The 12,757-nt window shown below is 42.0% G+C and overlaps 1 protein-coding gene across 2 annotated transcripts in view; it reads right to left on the bottom strand.

The window, feature by feature from the left end:
- The window catches only part of PDHX (pyruvate dehydrogenase complex component X), a 102,345-nt gene that overhangs the window by 86,588 nt on the left and 3,000 nt on the right, over window positions 1–12,757 (bottom strand). The window contains exons 1-2 of one of the 2 annotated variants that reach the window (XM_074955273.1): window positions 11,210–11,412; window positions 4,830–4,913 (exon numbers count right to left, since the gene is read on the bottom strand). In XM_074955273.1, coding sequence (XP_074811374.1) covers window positions 4,830–4,890 — 61 coding nt within the window. In that variant the 5' untranslated portion in view covers window positions 4,891–4,913; window positions 11,210–11,412. Of the gene's footprint in view, window positions 1–4,829; window positions 4,914–11,209; window positions 11,413–12,757 lie in introns of those variants that run through there. The other variant, XM_074955272.1, reaches the window with a different exon arrangement.

Genomic DNA, 12,757 nt, shown 5'->3' with positions numbered 1-12,757 from the left:
TAGGTCAATTGAAGACTTCTTCCACCAACCTACAGAGGTCTATACCAGGGCTTAGGTCAGTTTAGTTATGTCTTTGGGGATCTGAATTTTTCACTCTTGAGCAACATAGCTAGATCGACCTAAGTTTTAGATGTATGCCAGGCCTTAGAGAAAGACAACTTCCAGGGCTGTTGTCATTGTCTATCTGCAAATCGTTAAACCTCATGGATCTTCAATTTCATTTATTGAATTTATAAATTATAATTTATAATTATACCTACCTCCCAAAAGTGTTACTGTGAGGGTTAATATTTGTAAAACACTTTGCTCTCCTACAGTATCTCTGATCTGAGGTTCTCAAAGAATTTTATCAAAATACAAACTGAATTTTAACCTTGAATCAGAGTAATGATTTCTTAAGTGTAACTAAATTTGGCGGGGGTGTGTGTGGGGGGAACAGAGAGATATATATACTTTCCACATAGTCAAAGCATATACAAACATTAAGCATGCTGATACTATGGTAATAAGGGCGATATAAGTACCTAGCCTAATTTCCAAGTAATTTTCAAAACTTCTGTGGGGTACCACAGTCCCCGTATTATCCCCATTTTCTAGAAAAGGATACTGATGCAGAAAAAAATTAAAAATACACTCAAGACCACAGAAGAAGTCTATATCAGAACTAGCATTAGACTTCAGGAGGTCTTCGCTCCCAGCTTTGTGCTCAGACTACAACTATCTCTAAAGTTAAACTAACAGTGGTCTTTAGAGCCCAAGATATAATCTTACTGGTCCCTAAAGGCCAGGGCATAAAGGTACAACTGCCAACTTTATGACCCACCAATAGGAGCCATAAACATGTCTCTTTCCCTGGGCTCCATTATTAAATTTAAAATCCAGCCTTAACTTGAATTTTCATGGAATCTGGGACAAGAGAGAGCTAAAAAGAAACAGGTTTTCTTGATGACAGAGTGAGAACCAATTATTCTTCTGATTGAACCTATGGAGCTAGGGCACCCTCATTTACAGCCAAGGCATGTGAAGACACAAAATACTGCAGAGGTCATTCATCTAGGAGTGTCAACACATTCTAATAAAGGTCAATTACTTTTCAGGTGACAGACCTCAGGCAGCAAGAGATAAACGAGGACCCAAAGTATCTTTTTATGCAAAGGAAATGGGGTTTGGAAATGAGTCTTTCCAGATTTAGAGATAAGTCTAGGCAACTTAAATTTGTTACGTTTCCATTAGCTTTAAGAATAGACTGTCATTTAATTATTAAAATGTCAGCCCTGAATACCCACCATAATAGTTCCTTGTCTTTCATAATGTACTAGTAGGAAGAAACATAAGAATTCATACCAAATAGCTTGTAACTTTATCACAGTTCAGGGCTAGCTGCACCTTTGACACTGCTCTGGTCTCTCTCGGAGTACAGGCCAGCCAGGTTTAGGCCTTGAGCTTTCACCCCTTTGAGGTGAAACATGTGACTCTCCCACTCTTAGAACTGGGGCCCTGGGCTACAGCCCTGTGTGTACCACCTCTAATTACTCTTAACAGGTCCTGCTGGACTCATTACCTGCAGTTCTTCCCTTTGGGAGCTGTGACCAGCAGTAAACACAATGACCCAAACAGCTTTCTTTAAAACAAAGTATTGTTTAATCCTAACAACAGAAACACAGCATAACAAGAGAAAGAATTTTGAAAGCAATAAACCAGTTTATACACATAATTCTCTTAGGCTCATCTGCACAGCAAGTTACTGTTCAGCAAGCCTGGGTATGAATCTATAGCTCACCAGCTTGCCACACAGTAACATCCTATGTGGATGCTGTTGCAGTACAGCGAAAGTCCCAGAAGGCATCTTGGTGTACTACTACTTCAAAAGTGTAATATATTAAGAAGCACTCCAGGACTTTCATTGAACTCTAACAACGTCCGTATGGAACATTACTGTGCAGCAAGCTGGTGAGTTGAAGATTCATAACCTGGTTTGCTTGCTGTGCACAAAAGCCCATATTTTAAGAATTAGGCAGGCCTATTTTACCCCATTCTCCCAACCCTTTGGAGTCTGGGTTTCAGTCTGCTCCCCAACACTATCTGCCTAAGTCTTCCCCTTAACTATCTGACCTCCTCAAGAATGTGTCGGTCTCTTTAAACCCTTTGATCCCCTCTACCGCTCTCAGGGTTGAAACATTCCCGGAAAATACAGTTTAGCAAGCCTGGGGGGGGGGGGGGATGATCTATCCAGCAGATTACAGCCAATGGCTCCAGCACTGTCCATCCAGTTTTTGCTAATACATATTATCTGAGCTATTGCTCTCTTCCTCCTACCTGCAGGTAAACACTCTTTTTGGTGAATTAACCCAATTTAGTCACACAATGAAGCACCTCAAAATAATCACAGAGAACCATATAAAACATAGTATTCATAATCATAGGCAGCTCCAAATCTAACACAAACATGTTGCCCCCCTAAAGCCATGAAGCCTGATTTTCAAAGGTGCTAAGCACCCACTACTGCAACTGAAATCAAAAGAAGCTGCAAGTACTTAGCACCTCTGGGGGAAAAATAAATCAAGCCCATAGTGTGAAAGGTCACAAGATAATAATTAGGAGAGCTAAGGCCTTGTCTACACTACACAGTTTTGTCAGCAAAAGGCAGCTTTTGTCGACAAACCAGTGTAGGTGTTCACACTACAATGCTCCTCCCTCCAACAAAACTCTTCTGTTTTGTCAACAAAATAAAACCACTTTGACAAGAGGCGTAAAGCATGTTCCAGCAAAGTTAGATCGACTAAGTGTTAGTGTAGAGACTGCGTTCGTTACCTTGCCACATCTGGCTTCCAGGAGCTAACATACAATGCCCATCGTGATAGTTCTGCTCACTATTTTGAACTCCGCTGCCCTGCATCCAGCTACGCAGGCATACACCTCCTCCCAAAATTTTGAAATTGCTCAGCATGCAGAGCTCACATAGCTACTGCCCAGCTGGACACACCGGCTCCCAGCAGCAAACACACTCCTGCTAGGACTATAGGGAAAGGGGTGAATCTCCTTGGTCTTTGGGGAGAGAAGGCTGTGGGAGAACTCAGAGGGAATCATGGCATCAAAAGATTAACACTGAATCCTGTTCTCCCCAGCACTAGGACCACAGTGGCAGACAGGCAGGGTGGGTTGCTGGTGGGGCGGGAGAGAAAGACTCCTGCTGTGCTGTGAAGAGTCAGGGAGGGACGTGGGGGCTGATGTAGGGGTGTCTTCCTCCCCCGCCAGTGTACTGGTCTCCACTGAGCTGAGGTGGAGGGACACCAGCCGTCAGTGCTCCAGCTTCTGTCTCAGAATTGGTTGCTTCCGGCTGCTGTCTGAACAAGTGTTCAGGCTGGTGAGTACTATACTTAGAGACAGGGTGCTGACACACTCACTCTCCCCTAACAATCACACTCTGCCAACACACACACACACACACACAGTCTCTCTTTCTCTCTCTCTCACACACACACACACTCCTCCCCAACACACACTTTCACCCCCTCCCCTCCACACACACACACTTCGGAGGGCTTCTTGTGTTAGTGTTCAGCAATGTCAGCTTGGTCAAATTACTGAGTGCTACTTTAAAAAGTGATTTAAAATGTGTTACTTTTCGGGCGCACACAGCAACCATTACAAGGTCCATAGCATGATGCAAACAAATAGGGCCAGGCTCACCACACACACATTACTGTGGCTCAGTGTTAATATGCTCCTTCAAGGCATTCCCCAGATGAATAGCCTCTCCTCCTCCCCCATTGGGCTCCTCTTATAGCCTTGTGTTCATAACACACAGAACAATATTGAACAGGAGTGCAGGATCCGCGCTTTCTGCCAGAGACAGCTGGGTTGCAGGTTACCAGAGCAGTTGAAAAGCAGCAAGCAATCTAGTAGGATGCTCATGGAACAATGGAATTGAGAAAGTGATGCTGTACCTGCCCCCATGAGGCACTGCAAACACTTCCCAAAGCACCCTGCAGCCAGTTGCACACTGGGATAGCTACCCACAATGCCCTGTTCTTGTGCTGCTATTGGGGATGCACTTCACCAACACAAGAAGCCTAGTGTGGACATGCAACAGCAGTTTAATTCCAGTGGTGGTTGTACATCAGCGTAAATTGCATCAACAAAACTCCAGTGTAGACAAGGGCTAAATGTTCAGCTTAATGATTCTAGTGTGCCAAAGATGGGGTATATACCCTCCCTTAAAGATTCAAATAAAGTTTAGTTAGCACAAACTAAAGTTTCACATCACGCTGATAAGGCGATATTACTACATACAGAGGTTTCTTTCTCAAAACGCAGTTTAAACTCAAATTGCCATAAGAAATTGGGAATGTAATAACAGAGATTCCACAACACCTCTGAAGTTGTCTAGGATTTCTATATTGATAAATCATTCCAAAAATCATTTGTGATATTTCATAAGAATCTAGTCATCTCTACATTATTCATAATCTACAATATTACTTGTCCATTACTGTTTTTAAAAACACACACACGCTCTCAGAAGCGGAGTGCGAAAATGCTTCTTGACTTGAGAGTTAAGAATGTATTTACAAAAATACAAAATATGTTAACAGAGTAGCTTAGAGGTAGTTTTCAGACTGTGACCAGAGAACCGATGGTCCATGGAACTTGTCCTTGGTAGGCAGCAGAAAGAAACATTTTTGAGAACAAGCAATTTGTGGATGGGGTATTTGGTAGAGAGTTGGCATCCAGTAAATGATCCTGCTCTTACAAAATAGTCCACATAATGAGTTGGAGAACCAATGCACAGCTCACTAAATTTGTCATTTTAGATAATTGTCTCTCACCTTCCTTTTTTAACCATTTCACAATATTTCCTTCCTCCATCGTAGGAGACAGTGCAGGCATGAGTATTTTAACAGCAGGACTACCTGGAAAACAAGACACTGGAATTAACCACTAAAACCTCTGCTTATCACACAGTTAATACAGTTGAGATCCCTAAGAAAGGAAAGAAATGAGAGTTAAAAGCAAAATGAGTGAATGGACAAACAATCCAAGGAAATAAAAAAAAATATCCACCCTTGTTCTGTATTGTGCTATAGACTACTGAAAGAGAAAATTATTACATTTGTAAAGAAATACTTATGGAAGAATGCTTATTTATTCAACAGCAGAGATAAAACAAGATGTCTTTTTTTCATCCTTTCTGGATACAATGTGGACCTTTCCGGCAAAGGGAAAATGTTGTAACAAAGATTTAGTATGCTTGCAGGCTATAAAGATCTTGCAGAGAAAGAGTAAAACAGAGTTCATTTATTCCCTAAAGTCTCTCTAGATCCACACCCAAGGGGTCATGATCCCTAAAGCACACGAATTGTAAAACTGAGTTGAAGTTATACATGGTTCATGCTCCCAGAAAGTCTACAGTGCAGAAATATAGATAAATTTGCTCCTGACTTCTATTCCCTAATTAGTTCTCTCTTACTCCATATCAGTCATAGAAACTGACCTGTCTTTGCTCTGGTACTTAAATTATTTAACTTTAGCATTACTCATTATTTTAGCATTTGTAAAGTGAATCCAGAGACTATTCCTGATCAAATTCCCTTTTGTGGCTGTATCATCTACAGTAATTGATAATCTTTCTTTCTGATAACTGCTGGTCCGGGACTAGTACTTAGAAAAGTTACTGGTCCTGAGAATATTTGTATCAGTTTGCCAAACCCTTTTTATCCTTTATCCTATGTGAAATAGTGCACTTCACAGCATGGGTCCATGGCTTTGTTTAACCAAATATTTTGACTGTGTGATCATATTATGGACCCCCAGAATTAGAAATTATCTCTTTATTGACTTGAAAGATTTCATAAAATACACAGACTTGGTTCCAGTTCTAACAGTCTGTTTTGAGACACTGGCCTCAATTAGTAAATCAAACCTTAAAGGCTGAGAATAAAACATGGTAATAAGAATAATGATGTGATTTAAAGTTCTTATGTCATGAACATCCAATAATTAATTAAGGTTCACCACAACTCAGTTTCCACACAAGCATTTCTTTATTAGTCCAAAGGCCACTTGGTGCTGGCTACACCCAAAATACAAATATAAGCATATATACCTTAGTAACAAAAACAGTTACTGTATAAGCATTGACCAAATACACACAACCAGATCTGGGCCAGGAAATACTTTCCCATTATGGCGTGGCTCCAGAAGGGCAAGGAAAAGCTCTGACAAAAACCTAGAAAACATTGCTGCTTTATATAACAAACAAGTGATGTCTTTGATGGTTAGTGGACCTTCATTAAAGTAAGCTGAAACAGTTTAGGGCTGCACTCTGTTTTCTTCAAGGATTTCCCCTTATTTCACTTTGCTGCATTTTCCCCCAGCTACTGGACTAAGCATTTCTAACCAGTTATTTACTGCACCTGGTGTCCACTTAACCATGTTTTGTTTATTTCTGTAGCTTAGCCCAAACTTCAAATAAGATAACACCGGTATTTCCAGGGTCACTATGAGTTTAACACAAACAAACCACGTTTCTCATGAGTTTATTCTTTTTGGTCACATACTTCAGGCCTACCACTCATGTTAAAATCCAAACAATTTAAAAACATTTAAAATGCCTAATGTGGGCCTATACAAATAGTAATGAGTGGACACACATCACAGAAAAGCAGAGATCTCTAGCTTTCCAGTGATATATAGCATTTATTTCTAGCCATGGTGGTTCAAAAATACCAGATGTTAAGCCTGGTCTACACTTAAAACTTATACTGGCATAATGATGTTAGTTAGGGGTGTAATTTTTTTTTAAAGCTACTATATTATAAGGCCTAGTGTAGATGCACTTATACCAAAATAAAAGTGTTTTTGACAGTGTAGCTTATGTCTCTCACAGAACTTTCTAGCATCACTAGGAACAGGACAACCCTTATGAAAAGCTGGTTGGAAGCAGGGGAGGAGCTGGCAGGTCCTGAACTCACTAATCACTCCTTATACCCTTGTATAACACCACCATCACTGCACTTTTACCGGATTTTTCATCTGGAAACACAAAGTGTTTTGCACAGGTGGGTTTAAGTATTATCTTCATATTACAGATGGAGCAACAGAGGTCCAGATCCTCAAAGGACACAGGCCTTGCTCTGCTCAGCATTGCAATACCTAACCCCTAGATGCCATCTGTCTAGTGGAATCCTCAGTCCTGAGATAGGTACCCAGGCTTCCCACACAATTCACAGAGAAAGTTAAGGACCTAAGACAAGGATCTTCAGAAGCCACCTAACCTTGCCAGGAGCGGGAGGCCCAGGAAAGGAGAGGAGCGTGGGTGTCTAAGCAACTGACACAGCAAGTCTGGCTAATGGGAGGCGCTAATCTCCAGTCTATCACTCAGGATCCTTAGCTGCGAATCCTCTCCTAGAGTTAGGTACTTAGGCCATGTCAGCTGCTTAGAGAGCCCAGTGTCATAGCAGCCATATCATCTCTCTCTCTCACCATTCTCACACTTGCCTTCCATTTCCCTGTGTCCCTAGCTGTTTTTTGTGTGTAGGTGCTCTGCGTCTAGCCCTCCTACTGCAGGGTTTGACAGGTATAAGGCATGCTGAAAGCACACCTACAGGTTTGGGCACCATAGCAAAAGAGACATTCCCCTACCTCCTAGTTTAAGAATTTTGCCTTGGGGTCTCTGGGACCTGAGCAGCTCGTTAGCTGTGGGACAGCGTCAGGGCTTAGGCAGCTCTGTGAATGCCAACTGCTGGAAACTTGGACACCATGGTCTCATCCTACAACTTTACCATCCAAAGTGGAAAGTTAGCATAAGCAGAGCAAACAGACTTTTGATGTCATTTTCTTAAGGCTGCTACAATCACTTTTGGACCAGATCATACAGTCTTAATTTAAGCAATAATCCCAGTTGTTTATTACAAACGATTATGAGAGTAATTCCCCTTCACCAAAACCAAATCTATACTCAGTCCTGCCTTTGTATTAATAATACCTAGCATTTATGTAGCACTTTCCAGATTCAAAGATCTGTACAACAATTAGCTAATTCTCACAAGATTCCTGGGAGGTAAGTAGAACACCTATTTTATAGGTGGAGAAACAGACACGTTTCAGTGACTTGCACAGAGCTTCACTATGGTGGTAGTGGAGCTGGGATTAGAACTCAGGACTTCTTGGCTCCCACTTCCATGCCCCGTCCACCAGACCATGCTGCTGCCGTCACTCATATTTTTATAGCCATCTACTGTTTATTTAGGGCCACATCTAAATCTACCACCAATTATATTTAGAGAATCAATTTAAAATGTTTTTAAACACAAACCAATTGCTAACTTGAAACCATCACTGAGGCCATAACACTTCCACGTTTGATGACCATTTTAACGGTTATGTTCCTTCCAGACATCAGATTTAATTTAATGGATTTGAAAAATCCTGTGGATTTGCACTGCATTTTATCTTCCAAAGCGCTGGTCAGAACTTCTATGCTCACTGCTTATATTGTTTCACCTGCCTTGACATGGGTACAGCAAGCGCTTTGTCAAAACAGAAAAGCTGCAGTGAACTAGAGATATAAGTGCCTCAGCATCCTCAGCTGAAATGCTATTACCCAGTCAGTTGTAAAGAAAAAATTTACTACACTTCTATATCAGTGCAAACATAACACAGCAATAGCTGAGATATATTAAAAAACTAGAGTGAAGTACTACATTAGGGGACCATTTTCTTCTCTCTGTGAAAAAAAATGCACCAGTGTCTTCACTCATCAGCTTTCTAGCCCTATACTGCATTTAATGTGCAGCCCTACAGCGTTTTAGCATGCCCATTACCTGTTCAAATATAAATGTAGTACAAACCAATTTGCTGCTATTATGAAGCAGATCTAAGCTTCATTACTTTGACTAGTCTACATATGGCATGGCTGGAATTTCATATCAAATCTCTCTGCTTATGGGAGCACATTATGTGAACCAAAGAGCTATAGTTGAGGGTTGGATCAATGCCAGAATAAATTACCTAGTCATATTTCACTTCAGCTCCTCTCTCTCTCTCCCCCCCCCCCCACTGTGCATCTTCTATATTCCACGAGGGTCAGACACAGCTAATTCCCTTAATACTAGTGTTCATTAAAATAACATTGTTCAAACCACTCTAAAGATAACACACTTGCACCATCTGCAGGTTAGACAAAATACAGATACTATGGCATGTGCACCTCAGGAAACATTATAGCAAGGCTAATGGCAAGAAATGTTAATACTGCAATTATGGATTACAATGAGAAAGTGTGCTTCTCTTAGGGTACGTCTACACTACCCACCGGATCGGCAGGTAGTGATCGATCTATCTGGGATCGATTTATCGCGTCTACTGTAGACGCGATAAATCGATCCCCGATCGTTCTGCCGTCGACTCCTGTACTCCACCGCAGCGAGAGGCGGAAGCGGAGTCGACGGGGGAGCGGCAGCAGTCGACCCCGCGCCACGAGGACACGAGGTAAGTCGACCTAAGATACATTGACTTCAGCTACGCTATTCTCGTAGCTGAAGTTGCATATCTTAGGTCAATCCCCCCACCCAGTGTAGACCAGGCCTTAGATTGGTACAAAACGGGTACAATTTGAATTAGTCCATTTTTGTTCTAGAACCTGTTTTAAGAAGTCTTCAGTTGTCATGGGTATAACAGGAAAATCTTTAAATAGAAAAAGTTATCACAAACATTATTTAAAGTTCTAGTCTGACTTTAAAGGGCCTATGATATGTGTTGCAGTGTAAAGGCACAGAAGAAATGGATGTTGTGACTCCCTAACCAGCACTTGCTGACTATCTGCACACAGATGTTTGATCACAAGGTACTGGCTCTCCTCCTTTCCTATTGCCTAGTCACATTAACAGACAACTGAAAAAGCATTACTTTCCCACATAACGTCCCTTTGGAACTGCAGTAATAGTTTATCTGACCATTGGATTGCCAGGCGTTCAGTTTTCAACCAGAACGCCTTGTCGAAAAGGGACCCCGGTGGCCCCAGACGGTACTGCTGACCAGGCCGTTAAAAGTCTGGTTGGCGGCTCAGCCTGGGCCGGGATAAGGGCCTGCCCTGGCTCCATGCAGCTCCCAGAAGTGGCCAGTATGTCCCTGCAGCCACTAGGCATAGTGACAGCCTGGGAAGCTCTGCACGCTGCCCTTGCCCCTAGTGCCAGCTAAGCAGCTCCCATTGGCTGGGAACCACAACGAATGGGAACGGCGGGGGAGCACCTGAGGGCGCGAGGGCAGCACACGTAGCATCCCTGACCGCCCTGCTGGCAGCCACTTCCTGGGAGCCGTGGTAAGCACTGCCAGGACCTCGCATTCCCTCCTTCACCCCAAAAGTATTCTACTCCAATCTCCTGCACTGAAGCAGGACCAAGAATACCTAGACCTTCCCTGACAGGTGTTTGTCTAGCCTGTTCTGAAAAATCTCCAATGATGGGGATTCCACAACTTACCCTGGAAGTCTATTCCAATCATTCGCTATCCCTTTTGTTGATAACGGTTTCCCAATATTTAACCTAAAACGCCCTTGCTGCAGATTAATCCCATTACTACTTCTCCTATGTTCAGTGGACATGGAGAACAATTGATCACAGTCCTCTTTATAACAGCCCTTAAAATATTTGAAGACTTATCAGAACCCCCTCAGTCTTCTTTTCTCAAGATTAAAAATGCCCTGATTTGTTTTGAAACTTTCCTCCTAGGTCAGGTTTACTAAACCTTTTATCATTTTTGTTGCTTTCCTCTGGATTCTCTCAATTTGTCCACATCCAGAAATGGACAAAGTATTCCAGCTGAGGCCTCACCAGTGCAGGGGACAGCAGACAATTACTTCCCGTATCTTACATATAACTCTCCTGTTCATACACTCCAGGATGATGTTAGCCTCTCTTGCAACTGCATCACACTGCTGAGCCATATCCAATTTGTGATACACTATAACCTCCAGATCCTTTTCAGCAGTACTAAGGTAGAACCTCAAAGATACGAACACCAGAGTTACGGACTGACCGGTCAACCAGACACCCTGTGAAACTGCAAGTAACCAGTCAGGCAGCAGCGGAGACCAAAAAAAAAAAAGAAAGAAAGAAAAGCAAATATTGTACTGTGTCTGTATTGCATCTCAAAGGTAGGCACATCTGGGCTGCCTGTCCCCACTCCCATCTGCAGGGCAGCCACTTACATCTAAGAATGAAGACACTGGGGCTGCCAGCTCAAGGCAGCCGCAGAGTAGGAGCCACTCTGACACTAGCAGCCTGTCAGGTGCACACCAGCCACACTCTGGTTTCCAGCAGCCTTGCTTACTACTTTCAGAGTGACCGCAATACACTTCCAGTCCCGGATTGCTCCCAAAAACGAGTGTTCTGCACCTCCCAGCCCTCTCCTGGGCAGTTCAGATATTAGAGGTCCATTATGCCTGTAAGGGGTCAATGTACAACAGTTTGCTACTTTAATTGGAGTTACCAAACAGTTCAGTTTAAACACAACACTGATTAGTTGTGACTACAGAATAAAAAGTGTATTATACTACAAAGAGATAGGTTTTAAGTGAGTACAAGGCATTAAAATCAGAAATGGCTACAAGAGAAATACAGATAAAATGTTTCCTAGTAGGTAAGACACAACTTAAACTAGACTTAATTCAAGATAAAATTCTTACCACATGTTCCCAGCAACATAGTTGACCAAATTCTCAAGTCAGAATCTGCCCTGAAAGTCCAAAGGGCTGGTTCCTTTGTCTTTTTAGGTGAAAGTGAGTGAATGAGTGAGAGAGAGAGAGAAAGAAAGAATCCCTGGGGTGTTTTTACCCCTAACTTTTATAGTCCAGTCCCCTTTGAAGTGGTTTCATCTAAGGATTACCCCTCAAAGAAAAGTTTATTCAAACAATAAAGAAGGTGAGGCGTAGTCTGGTCATGAAGGTGCTCTCCTGCTCTTTCTTCTCTTTTGTATATGTTGAAGTGCAGATTTGCCTTGTCTCCCTCTTGCTGTCTCAAGGACCTTGTTTACTAAGTATATGTAAATTGAGGTAAACACACATTCCTTTAAGATAGCCCCAATTAGGCAGGAGTGGTTAAGTAGGTCTATGTGGGTTTGAACATGTGCTATCAACATCATACAGGGGAAAGTTATAACTTCACATATAGTGTTGTTGCATACATTTCACCATGATATTATTGACCAGCAAGTTATTAGTTTTCAAATGGTACCTCACAAGGCATATTTTGTACAAAGGTTATTACAGTTGTGTATAGGGTGTGAATACAGGGGAGCATTGGGTCACACCCACCTTCTAGTTATTTCATCTAGACCACATTTCCCTTGTTCATGTATGAGAATGTCATGTGGGACTATGTCAAAAGCCTTACTAAAAATCAAGATATCTCACATCTACTGCTTCTCTCCTACTAACCAGGCCAATAAACCCGTCAAAGAAGAAAATTAGGTTGGTTTGGCATGATTTATTCTTGACAAATCCATGTTGATTAATACATATAATCCTATTATCCTTTAGGTGCTTACAAATTGATTAATAATTTGTTCCAGTATCTTTCCAGCTATCAAAGTTAGGCTGTCTGGTCTATAATTCCCCTTTTTAAAGGGAGGCACTATGTTTTCCCTTCCCAAGTCTTCTGGGATCTCGTCTGTCCTCAATGGGAGCACACTTCTTTGTAAGTATACATGAAAGTTGGTGAACTAGGGCATTAAACACTGAACATCACATCACACATTT

This window comes from Natator depressus, chromosome 6 (genome assembly GCF_965152275.1).
Source record: "Natator depressus isolate rNatDep1 chromosome 6, rNatDep2.hap1, whole genome shotgun sequence".
Lineage (NCBI taxonomy): Eukaryota > Metazoa > Chordata > Testudines > Cheloniidae > Natator > Natator depressus.
Note: the sequence above shows the minus strand (reverse complement) of the source record. Positions and strands in the feature narration are given on the sequence as shown.